Below are 19,150 nucleotides of genomic sequence, written 5' to 3'. Positions count from 1 at the left end.
TCCACCCTTGCGAATAAATTACATCAAGTTTAATTACAGTCCTTCCCTGGACTTGTGGCTGTGCAGCCACAGATGCACTTGGAAAAAGCAGCTTACAAGCATGAAGATGGCAAGGAGTACAACAGAGATGCCTCCTGCAGCTCTGAGAGCTCTTTGGCTATGGCCACAAGGCACGTTTTGTAAAGGAGGAATCAGTATCACACAAATATCACGATCATTTCAAGGTCACACAAGCAGTGGTGTCATCACTGTTTTAGGCACAGGAGCTGGGAGATCACAGAATACTTTTATGTGACATCAAAGTAAGCATTTGTCACCTTTCCACCAGAGCTGCCTTCTCACAAAGCAATAGTTTCTTGTGTCTCTTCACTCGAGACAGATTTGCCTGGGTGTTTTACAGCCAATAGTTCTCTCAGGTCAGAAGTATTTTATTTCTTTTACTGTTAGTCTCAGTCAATCACAGTTGTTTAAGCCTCAGTCTGGTAGGTTTATAAATATCTGTGGAGTGAAGCCACAACCCTCTGGATCCATTGATGCCTTGTTAACCTTCAGAATAATTTTAGAGATGCCAGTTTCCAGCTGTCATCTGTCCTTGTGTTGGGAGCAGAGCCTAGGGAGCAAGGCTCCTGCAGACATCTCCTTGGCTCTGCTGTGGGCACCTACACAAACCTTTTGCATGGCTTTCTCAGGAGACAGCATTTGTCTCAGAGATGTGCACTCTTCACACCAGAGCTCACAAAGTGCTTTGAGATCATGGGAAGAGAAGTGCTTTAAAGTCAGAGAAAACAAGAGTACCAGCATCTCCTGGAGTGAAAAAACAGCCCTGTGTATGTGTTTGAGTCCATGATGGGAAGGTCTCCCTGGGGTTGCATTTTGTCATGACTCATTCCTTGGGCTCAAACACAGCAACTGAGCAGTGGAGGTGTCCTGCTAGGCACACAGCAGTGCATATGTAACCCCTGGGCATGATATGAGCTAAAGATCTTACTCAGCATCATCACTCCAGTTATGGGGTGGGCAGTAGCAGCTGTGACCACAGCCACATTGCTGGCTGCAGAATCTGATACATTGTGCCCTCACATGCCCCTGAGCTGGTGGGTACAGGTCAGCATGCAGGTCTGTGTGTGCAAGTACAACTGTTTGGGTGCATGTTGGCAGGCGGGTCCCAGCCCCCAAAGATCAAAGCTTTGCTGACAGCTTCACCCAGCTGCTAAATTTTCCTTTTGCAAACTATTCATATCCAAAAGCCAGAAACACAATGATCAAACAACTGTGTCTGAGCAGAGCTAGGAAACACGTAACTCAGCAGGAAGCATTGATTTTGGATAGCAGGATGGAGAAGCCAGATACTCTCCCACTGCTGTCAATGACAGCTGGGGAAGGAAGGACACAAAAGTTATGTGTTTCAAGGCAGCTAAGAGGAGATGTCAGGGATCTTCCTATTCCACTCTACCTGCTGATAACTGGGGCTGAATCACTGTTCCATTTGAAGGCTGCATCTTGCACCCAGGAAACAAAACAAGTGGGGAGGGAGGTCTACTACCAACTGTTGGCTGTGAAGCAAATCACAAGTCAAGCAGGTGAGAGCTTTTGCTTCAAACAGCCTGTCACAAGCTAGCAGGAAGCAGATAATCAATGTGAGGCATCCCACCTGAAAAGAGGGTGATGTTGCCCTCATCCCTGGTAATACTCAAACTTGCTAGATGCCCAAGAAGGAGCTCCTCCACAGCAAGCCAGATGGACAAAGCAATTGTGGATCATGCCCTTGTGCAACAGCACATTCAGATTCACAGGTCTAGCATGGAAGTATATGAACATGCAGGACAGACCCAGGATGCTAAGCCTGATCCCTGGCATCCCTCACCATCTCCACACTCCTCACCCTCTCCTGCAAAGAGCAATAACAGCAGCACAAGAAAGAGTGTAGCCTAGCTTTGGATGAGAGCCCAGCTCGGTAAAGGGGAGAAAAATGGTTCTAATGGCTGCAGTTACAGCAGAACCTCTCAAGAGCAGGGAATAAGGTATCTCAGAAAGATGGGGAAAACAATCCCTGTAGGATAGCAAGGAACAAAAAGTGAAAGGAAAACGTAAAATTGCCTTTTTCACCTTGCTGCAAACCCAGTCCACTTATCACTTCAAGATGGGGAGGAAAAGTAGTACTTTCCTGCCAGCTAGGAACAGCAGCACAGCCTAAGAAAGGCAGAAACATACCACAGAGTTAATCCCCAAAATCAGATCTTGCAGAGAGGATTGCTCCCTGCCCCCAGAAAGCAGAAGGCAGTAGCCAGGAGAGCATGAATCCTGCTGGGTGAGCAGCCAAGAGGGAGAGCAGTGTGTCGACAGTTTAGAGCCAAGCAAAACTGTACCACAAGTCTCTGCTTTTGCTCCATGCTTGGCAAAAGGATAAAGCAAAGCCAGGCAGATTTCAGCACATCTCTCTCCTTCACTGGTACAGCAGGTTTTGTTGTTGCCTGATTTACAAAAGGAGTTTGGTGCTTTGCGTTGTGAGCCAAATTCACCCCAGTAACAAAGGATTAAAAAAACAAAAACAACAAACACCACCACTTCCCTTTTTAAACCCTGTTTAGAAACAAACAAACAAAAGCCACAAAAGGCTTTTGCAATCTCTTGTAACCTGTATCACTCAGGGAAACACGTTTTCCTGTGCCAGCCCCTTGTACCTGCCCCCCCACAGACACAAGCACCAGGCACCCATGCTCCTCCCTGCCCCTGCATGGGTTGCCTGGAGAAGCTACCAGACAGAGATTGATCTGCTGCACAGCAAGGACTTGCATTTCCTTTTGGAGGTGCTTTCCCTGCACCTTTGCTTATTTCCCAGGCTGGCTTGGGGACACTAAACCATCAGTGCACGTTGATGAGGCTCTTAGAGACTTCTCCTCCCAAGGAAGGGTCTGCAGCAGCTGCTGAGTTCTACCATGTCATTGCACCTCCATCACCCCTAGGCAGATGGACCACCAGGGGAAATCAAAGGTGGAAAGAAAACCAGCACAGAAGTATAAGTTCCAGCTCATTCATCCCTCAGTTTTTAATTTAACTAACAAAACCAACTCTCCTTTATACCCTGCAAGTGCTCAAGACATGCTGGGACTTGGTCCATGAAGTAAGAAAAGCCTTACTAGAGAGCACCTATGCTGTAGTGCACAGACACTTGAGCAGAATTTAAATCCAGCCAGCAAGGGTATTGGAAAAAGTTTAGCCAGAGCTCCTGAACAGTGGCTCAGCTGCCAGAGGAGTCATTGGTCCAGGTGTGCCCAGGGTGACAGGCAGCAGTTAATGTCCCTCTTCTATTCTGCTCTTTTCCCAGCACTATAGAGCCAAAAGCAAGAGAGCTTAAATGCAACACCTACTTGCTCCTCAATCAAAGCCCCGCTCTGAGGTTCAAAATCTTGGCTTTAAGGCTGGTTCATATAGCTGGGCTCTGCTACAACATCACCAGGCAGAAAACTGTTTGATGGGGCCACTTGTTTAGACCTTTCCCCTTTCTGCACCCAGACAAAAGCTTTATCTTTCAAAGATACAGAAACAAACAAACAAAAAAAAAAAAAGGAATGGGAATGGCACTCTCACACAGACACACACTCCCTTCCTCCTCCTCCCAGAACAGCCGCAGCCCGGTGCCAAGACGTTCACCTGGGATGCGAGGGAGGCCGTGGTCAGCCGACGAGTGCAGAAATGGCAGTGACAGTAAACCATGCCCAGTGAAGAATGGGAGATATTACAAGGATGATAGTAAATATCTAAATGAGCCTCTGAGGAGAGAAAACAAACCAAACCATGAAATGTTCAGCAGCAGCACCATCAGCATCCAAGGGCAAGGTCTCTAACCTCTCTGCCGGGCTGTCGGGCTCAATAAAACGGACGAGAGGTGGGGAAGAGAGGGTTTCAGTAGCAAAGATGCCTCCCTGGAGCTGGAGTCCGAAGCCATTCAAAGGGTCTCCCCTGAGCACCACCTCTGTTGTCTCCGTGTGGACTATCTGCCCACCAGGACCCACCGTGCTGGAGGCCAGTGACACTAAGAGGAGAAGAGATGCAGAGGGTCAGGGCAGCCATGGTCAGCATAGTCTTGGTTACAGACCTCAGTGTGGCAGTGGTGAGGACAGTAACCAAGGATGCACTGACATGGCTGAGATAAGTGCTCCTCTCCCAGCTAGCAGTCAATGGTAAGGACAACAAGAACAGCAAGGCAAGCATGCAAGCCCCATCCTATCCAGATCCAGCCTCTCTTACGTGAGCTTTTGTGTTCCTTCTTCTTCTGTCTCCTCCTCAGCATGGTGGTGCGAGGGCTCATGGGGTGGGAGCTGCGAGGTAGAGTGTTCGAGTTCTGGCAGGGGAAGCCCTGCACATTCATGGTGGGAGATGAGAAGTTGGCAGCCATCAGAGCTGGGGGAATACAGAGCATGTTAAAGACGTGCACAGTGAACTGCAGCAGTGGATTCACCTAATGTGATCATCAAACACCTAATGCAGTCTGACTAGCTCCATCTTCCAAGCTCCAGGACTCAAGACAAGGTGAGAACCTTGTCCTGGGTTTGCAGCTACAGGGCAGCTGACTAGCCCTGGACTCCAGATGGAGATTGCTCTCTGGTGTGCAGTGACTGCAGTGACTGGGCTGCATGTTACTGCAGCACCTAGGCCACAAGAAATGCATCATGGATGCAGCACAGCCAGCATCAGGTTGGCACAATGGCATTAATGACCCTTAAAAACATACAAAGAGACACTTAAGCTGCTGGGCAATGAGACTACCTTGTTTACTTTTCAAAGTTTAGACAGAGCAATGTTTCCTCCTCCCTATCTTACTGCTCTAAGAAATATGGGGCTGCACAGAGCTCGCTTCCTGCAGGAGGTAGATTTACAGATTTTGAAGCAGCCATAATCCAGCAGCTAACATGCTGTGTGGCACCGTGGCTGAGTTGGATGCGTTGTCATGTCAAGTTTCCACGCACCAACAGAGATGTCCTCCTTGTCTCACAGCAACTCATCTTTGCTGCAAGAAACCAGGTGCTGGGGTGTGGGGTTAGAGGATGGGTGGGACCATGAGTCTGCCCAGGACACTACTCTTGTTTCAGTTACCAGGTATGTGTGTGCTAGGCTGCAGATACTGATTTTGTATCTCAGCACTGGACCCATAGAAACAAACCTCCAGGTGACTGAGGAGGAAACCAATGACAAGTCAGGCTATGGAGTTGGGTATTAAGGAAATGAAGGGGCACAAGATGAATGCACACATGAAAGGATGGGGATAACATCCCCATGTGCTCAAGTTACATTTAGAGTAATCCTGTCCAGATGTCTGGCTCCAAGTGGGAGTCTTGCAGTGCCCAGGGTGGTGGGTGTGACAGTAATTGACACAGGGATCCCAGCAGTGGTGGTGGTCACTCTTCTGCACTTTGACTGATGGCATCCAGGAGAGCAGTATTCACCACAGGCAGGAAGAAGTGAGAAAAAGAAAAGGTAAGAAGCCTAAACCAGGAAATTGTACAGAAGAGCCTCACACTGGCTTTGAACAAGTCAGGACCCAACCACAGTGTGTCAAGTACCAGCAGTGAAAACGCATCCCCACGTAACCTCATGACACTTGATGCAAAGTGGCAGAAATCCACCCCTTCCCCACAAAAACTTCACATCCTGAGTCAACAGCTTGACTAAGCCATGCTGACAGCATACAGATGTCATTACCATTTGCAGTCTGTTGTGCAACGTGCAGAAGCTCCCTCCAGCCACAAGTTTCCCACAGAGGCCATCAGTGTTATCTAACAGCACTGGCAAAACCTCCTCGTGCTATTTTCCACCTTGCTGATGGAGCTGCCCTCCCAGGGACAAGGTAAAACGCCTTCTGTACATGCCAAGGACTGCTTTGAGCATTTTGCTTGGTTTCACTGTTGGTTGTTTAGGGGCTGCTCTTGGCCAGGAATGCACATATGGATGGATGAAAAGAGAGGAGTAGCAGAGGTCCACCTCCAGATCACCTGAACAAAAGGGATTTCATACACCCCTGCCTACAAGCAATTACAGAAGGCCACCAACACAAGAGAAGATGCCAATGGTGTGGCAAACATTATTAAATTAAAACATGGTACCAACAGGGCAGATTCTGTTCATGGGCACAAAACTGCTTTAACTTCAACACTCACCCCAGCCCAACAAATGCTGGCAGAAATCTGTTGCTGTGTGATATCCATCATCTGGAAATCCTTTGTCCCAGGAACTGTGACTTTTGGACATCGAGTCACAATGCCACAAGTCTCCTCTGAAGTGCCTCAAATAGCCTCTCAGGCTTGTCTGCTCTGACATCCCTTTTACCCCTGGGCAGTACAGGGTCAGTTTGGTTTTCCTTGCCCAGCAGCATTGGGTTTTCTCTCTTAAATCTCTTCACCATGTTGTCTGAATCTGTTGTATTCCAAGAGGAATTGCTAGCTAATGAGCAAGACCGCAAGTATCTGTTTTATTCACCTACGCATGAATGGCATCCCACAGCAAAGCATCATGGCAACCACAAGTTATTCCAGAGCTCTTCATCTCACAACCACTCACAATGACTGGCAACCACTTTCCTAGGATGAGATCTCCTCCAGGCTCTGCGTCCTCAAAGGGGGCAGAAATGCTACTACTGTAGGTACTACAAGAGCTTTCCAAGGGTGCAAAGGTGGGACAGGGATGCAGTTTAATCAATGAGTCCATCCAGAGATGTCATCTAAAGGTCACCTGATTTCCTTTAATAGTGAAAATCCATTTTGTGTGTGTACATCACAGGCATCAAAACATTTAGGTCAGCTTTTCCAACCAGTATAGTGACTATATTTAGTCTTTGCTAAACATACAGTGAGTTTAACACTTAGTCTATCAAGCTCTTGAAAAATACACTTCCAGCTCTGGGGTTTCTATTTTGCATATTTAAAAGTAAAGTCAGAGGCAGGCAGCCTTTAAAAACAAAAATGAAAGTAATAAATGTAGCTAGATCATGACAAAAAGGAAAGTTGATAATAAAATTAAGCACTTTGAACATGAGGGACAGAGCTTATGGGCAATACACAAAATAATTTAATCCATTTATAGTAATTAAAACTCTGCTATTTGTTTATACATTCATAGCTCCTATCTGACAACAGAAAAAAGTGCCTTTGAAACTCAGTTGTCAGTGCACTGGGGAAGAGTGGAGATTTTGGACAATTCTGTGATAAAAACCTACAACAGCCTTCCTCAAGCTTTTATACATCATCCCTGCCTGAGGAAACCCATCCATCCCAGCACTGCTCCTGGGCACCATCCGCTCCTGTTGATTTTGTGAGCAGGGCATAATCCTCCCACAAACTCTCCAAATGCCCCCAGAGACACAGAGAAAGCAAAGTCAGTTTGACAAATCCCATGCTTCAGCATTAGATCACATTTTCACATGGCTGCTGCAGCTTCAGATCTCTCTCCAGCTCCTCAGTAACCAGATTTTGATTGCACAAGAAGCCACTTTTAAAAAAAAAAAATATAATGACAAGCCCCACGCAGGCACACGCTGGAAGGACTCAGTAATGTAAGTGCTGAAGGGATGTGTCTGCATGATCTCCTCTTCTCAGCTGCCTTCTCCAGGCTCCCCTCTCTTGCCAAGCACAACAATTTGGTTTTGCATGGCCCATTTTTCTTTACCTGCCTGCTTGTTTCCCTAAACCCAGAAAAAGTAGCCAGTGGAGTTGGCATTCACTATCTGGAGCAGAAGACAGTGTCCCTCCCAGGTCCAAAAGCAGTTTGCCAGCTTTGGTGCAGTTCCTGGGCTGCTCACCATGGGCTGCATGGTGCTGTGGCTGGTTACACCACCAAAGAGCACTGCTTTGTGAGCTGAATCTTCTTTGCCCAAATTGTTCTCCATCACAGAATTTTAGGGGTTGGAAGGGACCTTGAAAGGTCATCTAGGCCAACTCCCCTGCCAGAGCAGGATCACCTAGAGTGGGTCACACAGGAATGTGTCCAGGCAGGTTTTGAATGTCTCCAGCAAAACAGACTCTACAACCTCTGTGGGCAGCCTGTACCAGTGCTCTGTCACCCTCACAGCGAAAAAAGTTTTTCCTTATGTTCACATGGAACCTCCTATGCTCCAGTTTGCACCCACTGCCCCTTGACCTATCACTGGACATCCTGACACTTGCCCTTCATACATTTCTAAACATGAATGAGGTCACCCCTCAGTCTCCTCCTCTCCTAGCTAAAGGACCCAGCTCCCTCAGCCTTTCCTCATAAGGCAGATGTTCCACTCCCTCAATCATCTTTGTGGCTCTGCACTGAATTTCTTGAAGTTTCCTGTCCTTGAACTGAGGGGCCCAGAACTGGAGACAATATTCCAGATGCATCCTCACCAGGTTGGAGTAGAGGGGGAAGAGAACCTCCCTAGACCTAAAAATATCTCTCTCCTTCCTGTCCCCATAACCCCTATCAGCATGGGGGAAGGTTTGAGCCCAAGCACTGATCTCCAGCCACACACCTCTGGCTTCTAACAGCCATGTGGTATCCTTCCCTGTGATCCTTCACATGTTAAAGAATTTAACCAAAAGTGGGATCAAGTGTTATAGCCCTTGTTTTTCATATGTTGCAATTATTCTCCCAAGTTTGTGCTCTATAGTTCTGCCACAGCAAAGTGATCTGATACAGGGAAGTTTGGGTAAAAAGGCTCTGAACACGTCAAGCTGTCCTTTCATAGATCCTCTTTTTCCTGAGCTGCTGCTGAATGCATATATTCTAAAAGAAGATTAGGACCAGGGCACTAATGGAAGGAGTAGAATAGTTCATTTTAACAGCCATTGAAAAAGGATTATAGCTTTCCATTTTTTTCTTGGGCACAAAGGTCAAGTCATCTATCCTCTTTGTTAAACTGCTTTAATTCTGCACAAATTGGACTGGACATGCAAGAGATTTATTTCTAGACATGGAGATGTTATTAGATTTTATGTTTCACTGCATCACATTAAAGAGACAACATAGATATTTTCCTCCTTTCCCCAAATCACCCTAGAAGAGAATGCAAAGAAGAGCTGTGCCCAGGGCTACTGTGCATTACTATGAAAATGTATGTCCCCAAGAGACAAGTGATTGAAAGTGGCTGCAAAATGGGCTGGTACTGAGCAGTCACACTTGAAACACCTGAATTATGAGACCACCAGTACTGACTGTAACAAAACTGCAGCAAGAGTTGCAACAAATCACCGAGTACCAAGGCTGTGCTCACAATGAAGTTTATATGACAGCTTGAGTCAGCCTCTCATGTGGAAGGAGAAACTAAGGGTGAGCGATAAGGATGCTCAACAGATTGAATTCCTAATGCTATTTAGAAGAATTTTGGACTTGGTTTCACTGGAGACAGAATTTTTGACCCCCAGTATTTCTTTTGTGGAGGTGGTGGAAAGCAGCAGCTACAGATGCATTCACTCTAACCTTAGCTGCTCAAACACAGCTGCCTTTCAAACAGCCTGGAAGATGAGCACTCGTGTTACAGCTTTTTTTCCTAAGTTCAGTAGGACCCTGCCTTGCTACTGACATGTCCTTTACAGGTCTTTACCGGGCATCAGCAAATGAAAGCACTTGCCAGCACCATTAAAGTCTCTTATCTGAGGTACTGAGGAAGTGGCTTGCACAGCACTCAACACTGAAAAACCCTGGGATTCCCAGCTCTCATTTCCTCATTCAAACACAGATGTTACCTTCTTTCCTATTCACATCCTTGAAGAACATCATCTAATCACAGGCATTTCATCAAAACAGTTTTTTAAAAAAAAAATTCCCCTCCACAGATGTCTCTCTTTGGAGTCTGTTGCCAGCATTCAAACACAGCAAGAACTTCAGCAGAGTCCTCAAGTGAGTTTTGAGGGCAACCAGTAGTGTTTCCATAGAGGACAAACCTGTTTCTGGAGGCTTCAAAGGCAACCTGCTTTGGTGAACAGGTAGTATCTCTAGCTTGACATTTTCTGAAGTGGCTGCTAGAAGCTGAGTGGCCTCTAACAAGGAGCAGTGCTCTGTGCTTGTGCCATCGATGGAGAGAATGTGGTCACCAACACGCAACGCACCACATCTGCAAAGGAAACAGCAAGAGAGCTAATTGTACACATGGCCCAAATCCATGTCCTTACAGCTGGGAGCAGACACATACAAAACCTAGCTGTGAATTATTGTGTGAATTCACGTGAATTTTTTTTTTTGCATAACTCATTTTTTTTTTACTTCTAATTTGAACCTTAGGTTTGTGCCTGAGTCAGTGCTGCTGGTGGTTTGGGATAGATCTTTGAAGTTTTTCATAGTAACCACTCATAGCTAGTCTGGATAGCTGAGGGCTCACCCAGTGGTGCAGTTAAGTCCTACAAGCCAGAAGTTCAGCTCAGCAGCATGACTAACCACAGCTAGGGATGCTTAACAGTCTGTCTTTCTGCAGCCCCAAGTAAAGCATGACTAGCTGACTTGCCCATTAGGAAGAGGACCCAGCCTAGGAGCTTCCAGAACAGGTTTTTGCTGTTCCACAGCTACAGGGCAGTCAGATCTGAGGATTTTAAAACAGATCTCAGCTTTCACATGCACTGAGTTACATTCATTCCCACTGACAAATGTCCACTGGGTTTGGGTCAGCTATTTTTAGCATGCTTAGTGCTATGAACATGCAGATAGAAAAGGCAGAGAAGAATGGTATATAACTAACAATGGACCCACAAAAAAAAAAAAAAAAAAAAAAACAGTGGAGAAAAGAAAAGCACAGCTAGAAGCAGCCTGTTCAGATCTGTACCTGTCCACCACGCTGGCCGGCTTGATCTTATCAATGACAATGACCTGCTTGTTCCGGTGTGTGGTTGTCGTCAGTGTGATTCCTAGCGTAGACCCTGGAGTCTTTGCTATTTCAACTAGTAAAGGACCTGAAGCGTTTGCTACAGTGTCTGCAAAACAAGAGAGCATCTGAAGACACTTCCCATACAGCCTTTCCCATTTCTAAATGCAGGGGGTTGGCCAGCAGTACTGTCTTGCCACGTGTATCAGCAAGCCTGTAGTTGGGATATCCTAAAACTCTATCATGTGGTAACCTGAAAACAAAACAAACTCACAAAGCAAAATTGGTTCTGCACAAAATACATATGACAATGAAGTACAGAGATACTACAACAACTCACTCAAAGAAACAACCTCCCTGCCCCCTTTTCTTGGGGTTAAAGAGCAAGACTGAAGAAAAGATTGCTCAAAGTCTGTGCAGCAGTCACATCAATAGCATTAAAAGCAGAAAGAAAGGAAGCTCAGAAGGATATCGCTGCTATAGGCTTCTTCCTAAACAAACAAACATTAAAAGGCGCAAAGAAACAAAATCCCAATTTCTGAAGTATTCAGGAGTCTTTTGTGCTGGTGACCAGCACACAAATCAGACATCTCCTGTGTGCTTCAGCATCAGCTTTGAAATATCACCCTCACCCCCTTGTCTCAGCTCCTGCACTGCAGCAGTGGGAGCAGAGACACAGCATGACCTGTCCACAGGCTTACAAAAGCCTCCCCTCTCCCATCAGACAACACTAAGGTAATTTATGTTTAAGAGATGCATTTCTGTTTAAGAGATGCTGTAAGTAGAGACTATGAAACTCTTACAAAATTGCACGTGCTAACATAAGCCTGCATCATTCCTAATCATACCTTCTGATAAAGGGGGAGGAAAAAGAAAACCTGTGTCTCTGGCTGTGTCCCTCCACCCCTATTAACAGATTTGCTTCCAGATTACCTAAAACCATCATAAAGAGGCTGGATTCATGAACTTATTATCACTACCAGACATCCCACAACCAGTACCTCATGTGTACTTTGACCCCCTTACAAAAGCACTTTATGGAAACCCAACCATCTGCTTTGAAGGAAAGGCCAACAGAGCCCTCTGAGAGCTTGGTGCCTCCTCAGCCCTTAATTATTCATAGTGAGGCTTTTCTCTCCCAAAGCTATGCTTCACTAAAAATGCTGATGTTACTTGGCTCCAGAACTTGATGCACAGCTCATTCTTGCTCTCTGATAAATAGGAGTATTAATGCAGATGTTAGAAGCTAAGCCTCAGCAAGGTCTTTCCTGAGATTTGTTGAAAATGTTGAGTCTCTGAAGACAGAAATTTCCCTTGGAAATTTCCCCTGGGGATCAGCCAAGAGACGTTGAGGCTCTGGTCTACTCCCAGTGCCCATTTTCCTGCAGAAGGAAGGAGGAGGAATGAGCTGTGCTGAGGTATGTAGGCTTCAAATAAAGCATTGTTTGTTCTCTATTGAGAAGGACCACTGTGGAGATCTGCAAGCCCAAGTTCAATCAAAAGACACACAAAGCAGCCAGCTAAAGCCTGAGGAAGGTGTGCTTAAGCCTTTGCTAGCACCAAGAGACTGAGGACCTCTTCCAATAGCAAGCATCAGCTATATGCTGGTTTTGCAGTCTGTATCCAGCATATATCCTCTGAAGGGGGACACAGACTCATATTCCTCCAGCTGAGGAGAAGGACATATGAAAATATAACCATTAAAAACCTTGCTGGAATGGTAGACCTTTCTTTGCCAGGAAAATACCTACTCTTCTCAGTTTTTATGCAGCTTCTTGGCTTTGCCAAGTGTTTCCCAGGGAGGTCTCAGCACGCTAGTGAGAAGAAAGAGCTTTAGGTACATACTTCCATGTCAGGACCTGAGTTATCAATAAGACAGTAACAAAACACAGTCCTGCTTCCAGCCCACAGTCCCTCCTCCCATTGCACACAGCAGAGGCCACTCCATCACCCCTTTTAATTCCCATCTCCAGTGGCATAGATGAAAATTGCTCCAAATCCATTTTATAGAGGTGTTTGTTGAGGAAATACCAGCCAAGCCTCTACTAATTAATCTAGGAAAAGATCTGGCTCAAATCAAAGGTCAGGAGTCTGCTATTTAGCAATATCTGGGGTGTGACTAGCACCAGGCTATTACACCGCAGCTCATTTAAAAAGAAACATGGAGAGACCAAGGCAGGCCCTGGAACAACCTTACTGAAGGAAGTCAACAGGTGCTGCTGCTTTGGCACATCGAGATGTTTCTGTACCATCACACCCAGCATCTGTGAAAAAGGCACCCATGGCTCTCCTGCCTTTAACAGCAAATCTCACCTTACTTGGAGCAAGATCCTTTCATGCATGCCAAGAGAATCTAACCAGTTGTTCTGGAGGCTCAGCATTCATGAGATACTCAACTCTAACGCTGCTCAGCATGCACTGAGGGTCAAAACTCACACCGCTGCAGGAGAAGCACCAGGAGGGCAGTGACACCGAGTTCACTATGGATACAGCAGCTTCCATCATTTCTCCAGGGCGTTGTTACCAAGGAGCAGAAATCCCACGTATGCATACACTGCCTTGCATGGCTCTGCAGATTTTCATGTAAGGGTTTGAAAGTGTTTTGCAAACAATGGACCGTGCTTCCCAGAGGAGGATGGTGCCATTTCACAAACTGGGAAACTGACACATCACTTGCCCCACAAGACACATGCCTCTCTAGTGGCTAGTCAAGGTCCAGAAGATCGTTCCCTTTTGCTGGATGAATAGTGTTACACCTCCTGACATTGCCTTGGGGACAGCATGCATGCTAGCTTCATCCATCAACTAAAACAAGAGTTTTAGTAACCAAATAAACCTTTCAGCCCTCCATCTTTTTGAAGACATCTGCTCTTTTTAGGTGGCATTGCCTAAATGAATAGGATAAATGAACATACAGCATCAGCAACTCTGGCCTGGATCGGTTAACATCTGCCCCCAAATTTTGCCTGCATTACTTTCTCTCCACACCCGAATTCCAGCCATTTCCAAGTGCTCAGATGGAAATTCAGCAGCCACCAGGTGACTTGCTCGAGGTCTAATCAACCCTGCAACCTCTTCCATCAAACCTGAAAGTCGAAAGCCTACCGAAATTTGCTCAAGTGCTACAAATCCCATCATTCTGCACATGAGGCTGACCCAAGGAGGACACAAAGGCCTGTGCAAAACTTGGTCACACCCATACACTTGATAGGTATTCACCAATATTATGAGGGATACAAAGGAAACAGTCTGCTCTAGGCAGTCACACACCCCAATGTAGAAGATACAGGAGAGTTGGTTACCCCACCACTCAAAGATGAGGGCTAGCAGGTGTTTCCTAAAAGATCCTTCCCTCAGCAGCTTATTTTGGAGAAAATATTGTAGGAGTTTTTCCCCTCTTTGATTTTTCCCTTGAGCCTTACTTTGCTTTGCTCACCTCCCTAAGGAGGGATGGGTCCTGTAACGAAGCTGGAAAGTATTATGAGCATTTTCCTGGGGAATAAGTGAGGTGTCCCAGTAGGGATGATCTTTTCCCTGCTTTAACGTACTTCACAGGAGAGAAGGAAAAAGGAAAACCTCCTAGAAGAAGAAAACCAGGGAGCTGCCCCCTTTCTGACACAGCCCAGCAGCTCATGATCCTCCCATCTTCAGGGACACATAGATTAACCTAATTTCATAGACCCCTCTTCAGGCCCTGCCCCTGCCACCCCACAGACACCAAGGGGTCACCCATGCATGGGACGCTGCCAGCCCTCCAACTCCATCAGCAGGAGAGCCCTGCAGGCCTAAAAATATTCATCCTAAAAATGAATGGGCAGAGGGGGCAGCCAGGGGAAAGGGGAAGAAGAAGGACACAGCAAATTGCTTTGCTCATTTGTCATCTCTGGCAGAAAGCTTCCCCCCTCCATGAGTCACAACTCTAAAGGCTTGCAGCCCAGTGCCTCGCGTCACGGCACACAGCTAATTTACAGAGTAACTATTCAAATGCCACCAGTTTCTGGCTGATCAGTGTATTTGTTTGGTGGGTTTTCCTTCCCCCCGCTCCCTTTTTTCAAAAAGGCCCATAAGATGGAGTGGGAAAGCATCTGTTCATTGCAGAGCTTATCTGGCATCAGCAAAGGGCAGAGATTTTCCCGGTGCCCAACGGAGGTGCCTGCCCAGTTTGTACTCCTTTTAAATGGAAATGGCAGATTAATTTAATTCTTCCAGTGGCCTTGAGAAATCTCAGGCAATTTGATTAAAAGCCTGCTGTGGCCCCATCCTGTGCTGGCCTCCCCTGTGGAAGTCTGACAGCCAGGCATGTTCAGTGGTGAAGGCAAGCAGCTGCCACATCCCTCACACTGAGAGCAGGTCTGGCCCAATGTAGCTCATCCTTAGCACACAATTTTGGCTGGGAAACCACAAAGCCAGCTGGGGAACACCATGATTCAACACTCCTCCACAGCAGCCCTGGTCTCTCACCAAGGACAGATGCAGAAAAACAACTTTCCCTTCTCGAGGGTCAGGTCCCACCACCCCAGTGCTTACAGCTGCAGCAGAGAGTGAAGATGATGTAAGAAGCTCCATTTGCCCTGGAGAGGAACAGGTCAAGCACAACTTCTTGGTAGTGTCCCCAGCTCTTATAATGAATCAAGTGAACTGTGTGGCCATGTGTCCCCTCAGCCCTTTCAGCAAGTTTTCAAAATGGCACTTAGGAGTGTTCCCTTCAGGCTGCTAACATCCCCACACTACCTTCAGCACCTGCTCTTCTCTTCCCTTATTTTCCTGTGGCTGGTTAAGAGAATGTCTGTAATAGGTGTGATGTGGGGATGATGCACTGATCTCCCACTGCAGTTATTAGCTGTTGCCTGGCAAAGCTGTCTGCAGAGATTGTTTTAAGCTGCACATTCTGCATCATCTTGCCTCAAAAGCAGCAGGGCAAGTACATCCCTGTACAGGGCTGGAGAGAAGCACTCTCTAGGCAGAAAGTATCTTTGAAAGGGGTTGTTTTGTCATCTTGGGAAGTAATCAGCTGTGGTCCACTGTAGGGAAACACAAGATGGAGAAACTGCATAAAAGCCTGCCATCACTCTGTGTTTTAGGTGAGAGAGTTACTCAAGAAGAAACACCAAGGCACCTTCAAGGCTATTTTTGCTCCATGTCAGGTTTTAAAACAATCAGCTTTCTGCAACATAGGCACCAGGGGACCATACAAGAAACAACACCCAAAAAAAAGCCCATTTCTCATGCCCCATTAATTGCTTGCTACTGTTCAGACTTGACAGCTCTGGGCAAAATCCTTCCTTAACCACAGCTGCCTCCTCCCCTGGCAGGGCTGCCAGCCTGTGAGGAGAAGAATAGACATCCCTTACCGACTGCTGCAGAGTGACCATGACCATAATCATATAGAAGTGGAGAAAAGAGAGTTTGGGTGATTTCTGTTCTCCATGAGTTTCCTCTTTTTCATGAATGACAGACAACTTCTAAAGACAAGAAGCTCCTACAGCATGACAGAAGCCAAGTTATGTGCAGGCAGCTGCTGAGAGATCAGGATTTTCCTACCAGCTCTCACAGCAGAGTACATGGCATATGGCTGCCCAGGTCCTGGCAGCCTTCTCCCCAAGGAGAGACCCAGCATGGCCACATTTGTGGAGTTTCCACTGAAAGGAAGGGGAAAGCTTGGGAGAAGGAAACTCAAAGGAAGGAGAAAACCCTCAGGGGTGGCACAAGGAGCTGCCTTATCCTGGTGCAACCCTCTCACACGTGGAATGAGTTCTAGCATTCTCAGCTCTTTCATTTGCAGAGGTCCTTGCTAACAAATCAGAAAACAATCTGATATCACAGACTCCTGCTCCTCACTGGATTCTAAACTTCAATGTACTGTTTGCAGAAAAGACTAACCTAATCCAGCTTGCCACTCCCACGGAGACAGTAGCCCCTTGGGAGACATCTATGCAACATCAAAATCTAAGGCACAGCTCAACCAGCTTCCAGACCCAACACAGCTTTGGACTCTGTGGTAACCTTAAACTTGTTACCAATGCTCCCTGCAGTAACAGCTGTGTGCCACAAAGCCAGCTCAAAATGACTTTACAGTAGCTAATAATAAACCCTTTCCCAGGGCTTGAAACTGAGCATTAAAAAAAAAAAAAAAAAAGAACAACCAACAAACCACAAACCCTCAAACTTAGTATCTACTGTGCAGAACACTTTTAGAAATACCCATGCTCTGCCCTCCAGTAAATTCTGTCTTATTTGAGGTCAGTCAGTGATCACCCCTCATTTATTTCAGAAGCAGACCTGAACTAACATTTTTAAGAAAGGGAATAGCTCCAGAATTAAGCAGGGTCAAAATACAGAACCAAAGGCACAGCCACATCAAGTCTCTGCCTGCTTGCAGCTCAATTCCCTGAACATATTTCATAATGGTATTGTAGAGCTGGCAGAGCACTCCAGCCCCCTTTCAAGTCTAACTTCTCCTATGCTCTCTTTGCCTACATTTTTTCCTCCTTCTCTAACACCAGTTATCATTCCTACTAGAACACATCACTGGATAAGGGCATTTCAAACACATTTAACTAAGCCATCTTCGAACTCTACACTCGAAACCCATGCTGACAGCAAATCACTCACTAATTTTTCCACTGAAACTGAGTATCCCAGTTACTGTGTCTAGTCTCACATACTTTCCAGGCAGTCAGAGAACCATCTTAGCCTTACCCATGATGGTCACATCATACTCGATCTGGAAGAGTGCCTCCTGGCTGCACTGCCGCAGGATGTTGAGGGCATCAGCGTGGGTCATGCTGTGCAGAGGGATTCCATCAACACTCAGCAGCCTGTCTCCAATTTTTAAGGACCCTTCCCTGTAGGAAGCCAAACACAAAAAATATTTTGTATTTATATTTAATACCTATATTAAAAGGTCAATTACTTTGATCCTGTAGGAAGTGAACACTCCTTGGGACCAGGCCCATCATATTAAATTAGCAGCATGAGAACAGATAGACTGCCTCCTGCTTTCTTGCCAAGCATCAGCTATTCATCTGCACAGGGTTAATTAAGTAGCTGCCTCTGGAAGAGGATTTTCTGCTTAGAACATCTACCCATGGGTCAGCCTATGAGCACTGGATCCATCCTCCTCACACGTGACAGGTTCCATACCACCTGTGGCATTCCACCTCGCCTGAATGAGAAGCCTTGGGGAGGCATCAGCAAGGAAGACAAGGACAAATATCTAACAGTGTGGTGAGAGCTACTGGGCTGCCTCGTGAAAGCAAATGTTGGAGGTGAAACACAAACATTACCTGTCTGCTGGGCCACCTGGCCTCACATAGGTGAGCACCAGTGGTCTGGACTTGTGCCAGTCTTCGTGGGCTCCCCCTGCAATCAAACCGGGAGAGCCGTAAGTCACTGGAGGTTTGAAAATCTGAATGAGAATGCTGAGAAAGGAGAGAGATTTATCACATAACAGCTGACACAGCCTGAAAGCAAAAAGGCTGCCCTGGATTAGGCAGCCAGCAGTCCTTGAAGGCTGAACGGGATGCTCTCCAGGACATACTTTCACTTCCCAGTTAGTTTATTACATTCATCTTCTTACTTTTCCCACATCCCAAATCACCTCTGTCAGTGCTTGTCCCTACTTGTTTCCTCTGGAGAAACTACTTACCTCTCAGAACAAAACCAAAGCTGTTGCCTTCCTTGTAAAGGGAGACCTCAATGGTCTTGGGAATAATACCAGCACTGCTCTCTGGCACTAAAGGAAGAGAGGAAGACCCAGTTACCCCCAAACAAACCTTTTCACACCACCCTGCAATGTAATAACCAAAACTCATCCAAACAGCACTGACAGGAAAGTCCAATTCAATAGCCACATTGTATCTTCCTTGTCTGAAGGCAAGAAAAGCCCAGCCCAAATGTGCAAAACTTTGTCAGAGCCATCCAGCATGTTTTAGGACGATTTCACCAGCACAAGTGTTGTGCATCTCGTTTCAGAGTTGTCTTGGTTAATACTCTGACATTCAAGTAAAATTGCCCCATTTATCAACTGGCTTTAACATTCAGCATTACTCCAAAGCCAGAAGCTGCTGGCACAGATGGAAACTTATTAAAAAAAAAACAGCTGCAGCGTAAGGAATCAAGTAACTGACTGACCTTAAAGAAAATGAAAATCCCAAATCCTTAGTGCAAAAGGTTGGGTTTTTTCCTTACCTCTCCTATTTTGACTTTAAAAAAAGATTAAGTGAATCCTTTAAACTGATCCTAGGGGCAAATCAGTAATTTTATGTTAAATACACAGTGCTATTTATTGTACAAAGGCAAAGAGAAAAAGAAAGAAACTGTTTTCCATCCCTCACTGTC

General features: G+C 46.2%; 1 protein-coding gene across 1 annotated transcript in view; it reads right to left on the bottom strand.

Annotated features, from left to right (window-relative positions):
- The window catches only part of GRIP2 (glutamate receptor interacting protein 2), a 282,140-nt gene that overhangs the window by 34,215 nt on the left and 228,775 nt on the right, over positions 1 to 19,150 (bottom strand). Inside the window, exons 5-12 of the mRNA XM_054387208.1 lie at positions 18,459 to 18,545; positions 18,097 to 18,172; positions 17,510 to 17,655; positions 10,772 to 10,919; positions 9,900 to 10,069; positions 5,290 to 5,415; positions 4,249 to 4,401; positions 3,847 to 4,033 (exon numbers count right to left, since the gene is read on the bottom strand). Coding sequence (XP_054243183.1) covers positions 3,847 to 4,033; positions 4,249 to 4,401; positions 5,290 to 5,415; positions 9,900 to 10,069; positions 10,772 to 10,919; positions 17,510 to 17,655; positions 18,097 to 18,172; positions 18,459 to 18,545 — 1,093 coding nt within the window. The remainder of the gene's footprint in view (positions 1 to 3,846; positions 4,034 to 4,248; positions 4,402 to 5,289; positions 5,416 to 9,899; positions 10,070 to 10,771; positions 10,920 to 17,509; positions 17,656 to 18,096; positions 18,173 to 18,458; positions 18,546 to 19,150) is intronic.

Source organism: Indicator indicator, chromosome 15 (assembly GCF_027791375.1).
Source record: "Indicator indicator isolate 239-I01 chromosome 15, UM_Iind_1.1, whole genome shotgun sequence".
NCBI lineage: Eukaryota > Metazoa > Chordata > Aves > Piciformes > Indicatoridae > Indicator > Indicator indicator.
Note: the sequence above shows the minus strand (reverse complement) of the source record. Positions and strands in the feature narration are given on the sequence as shown.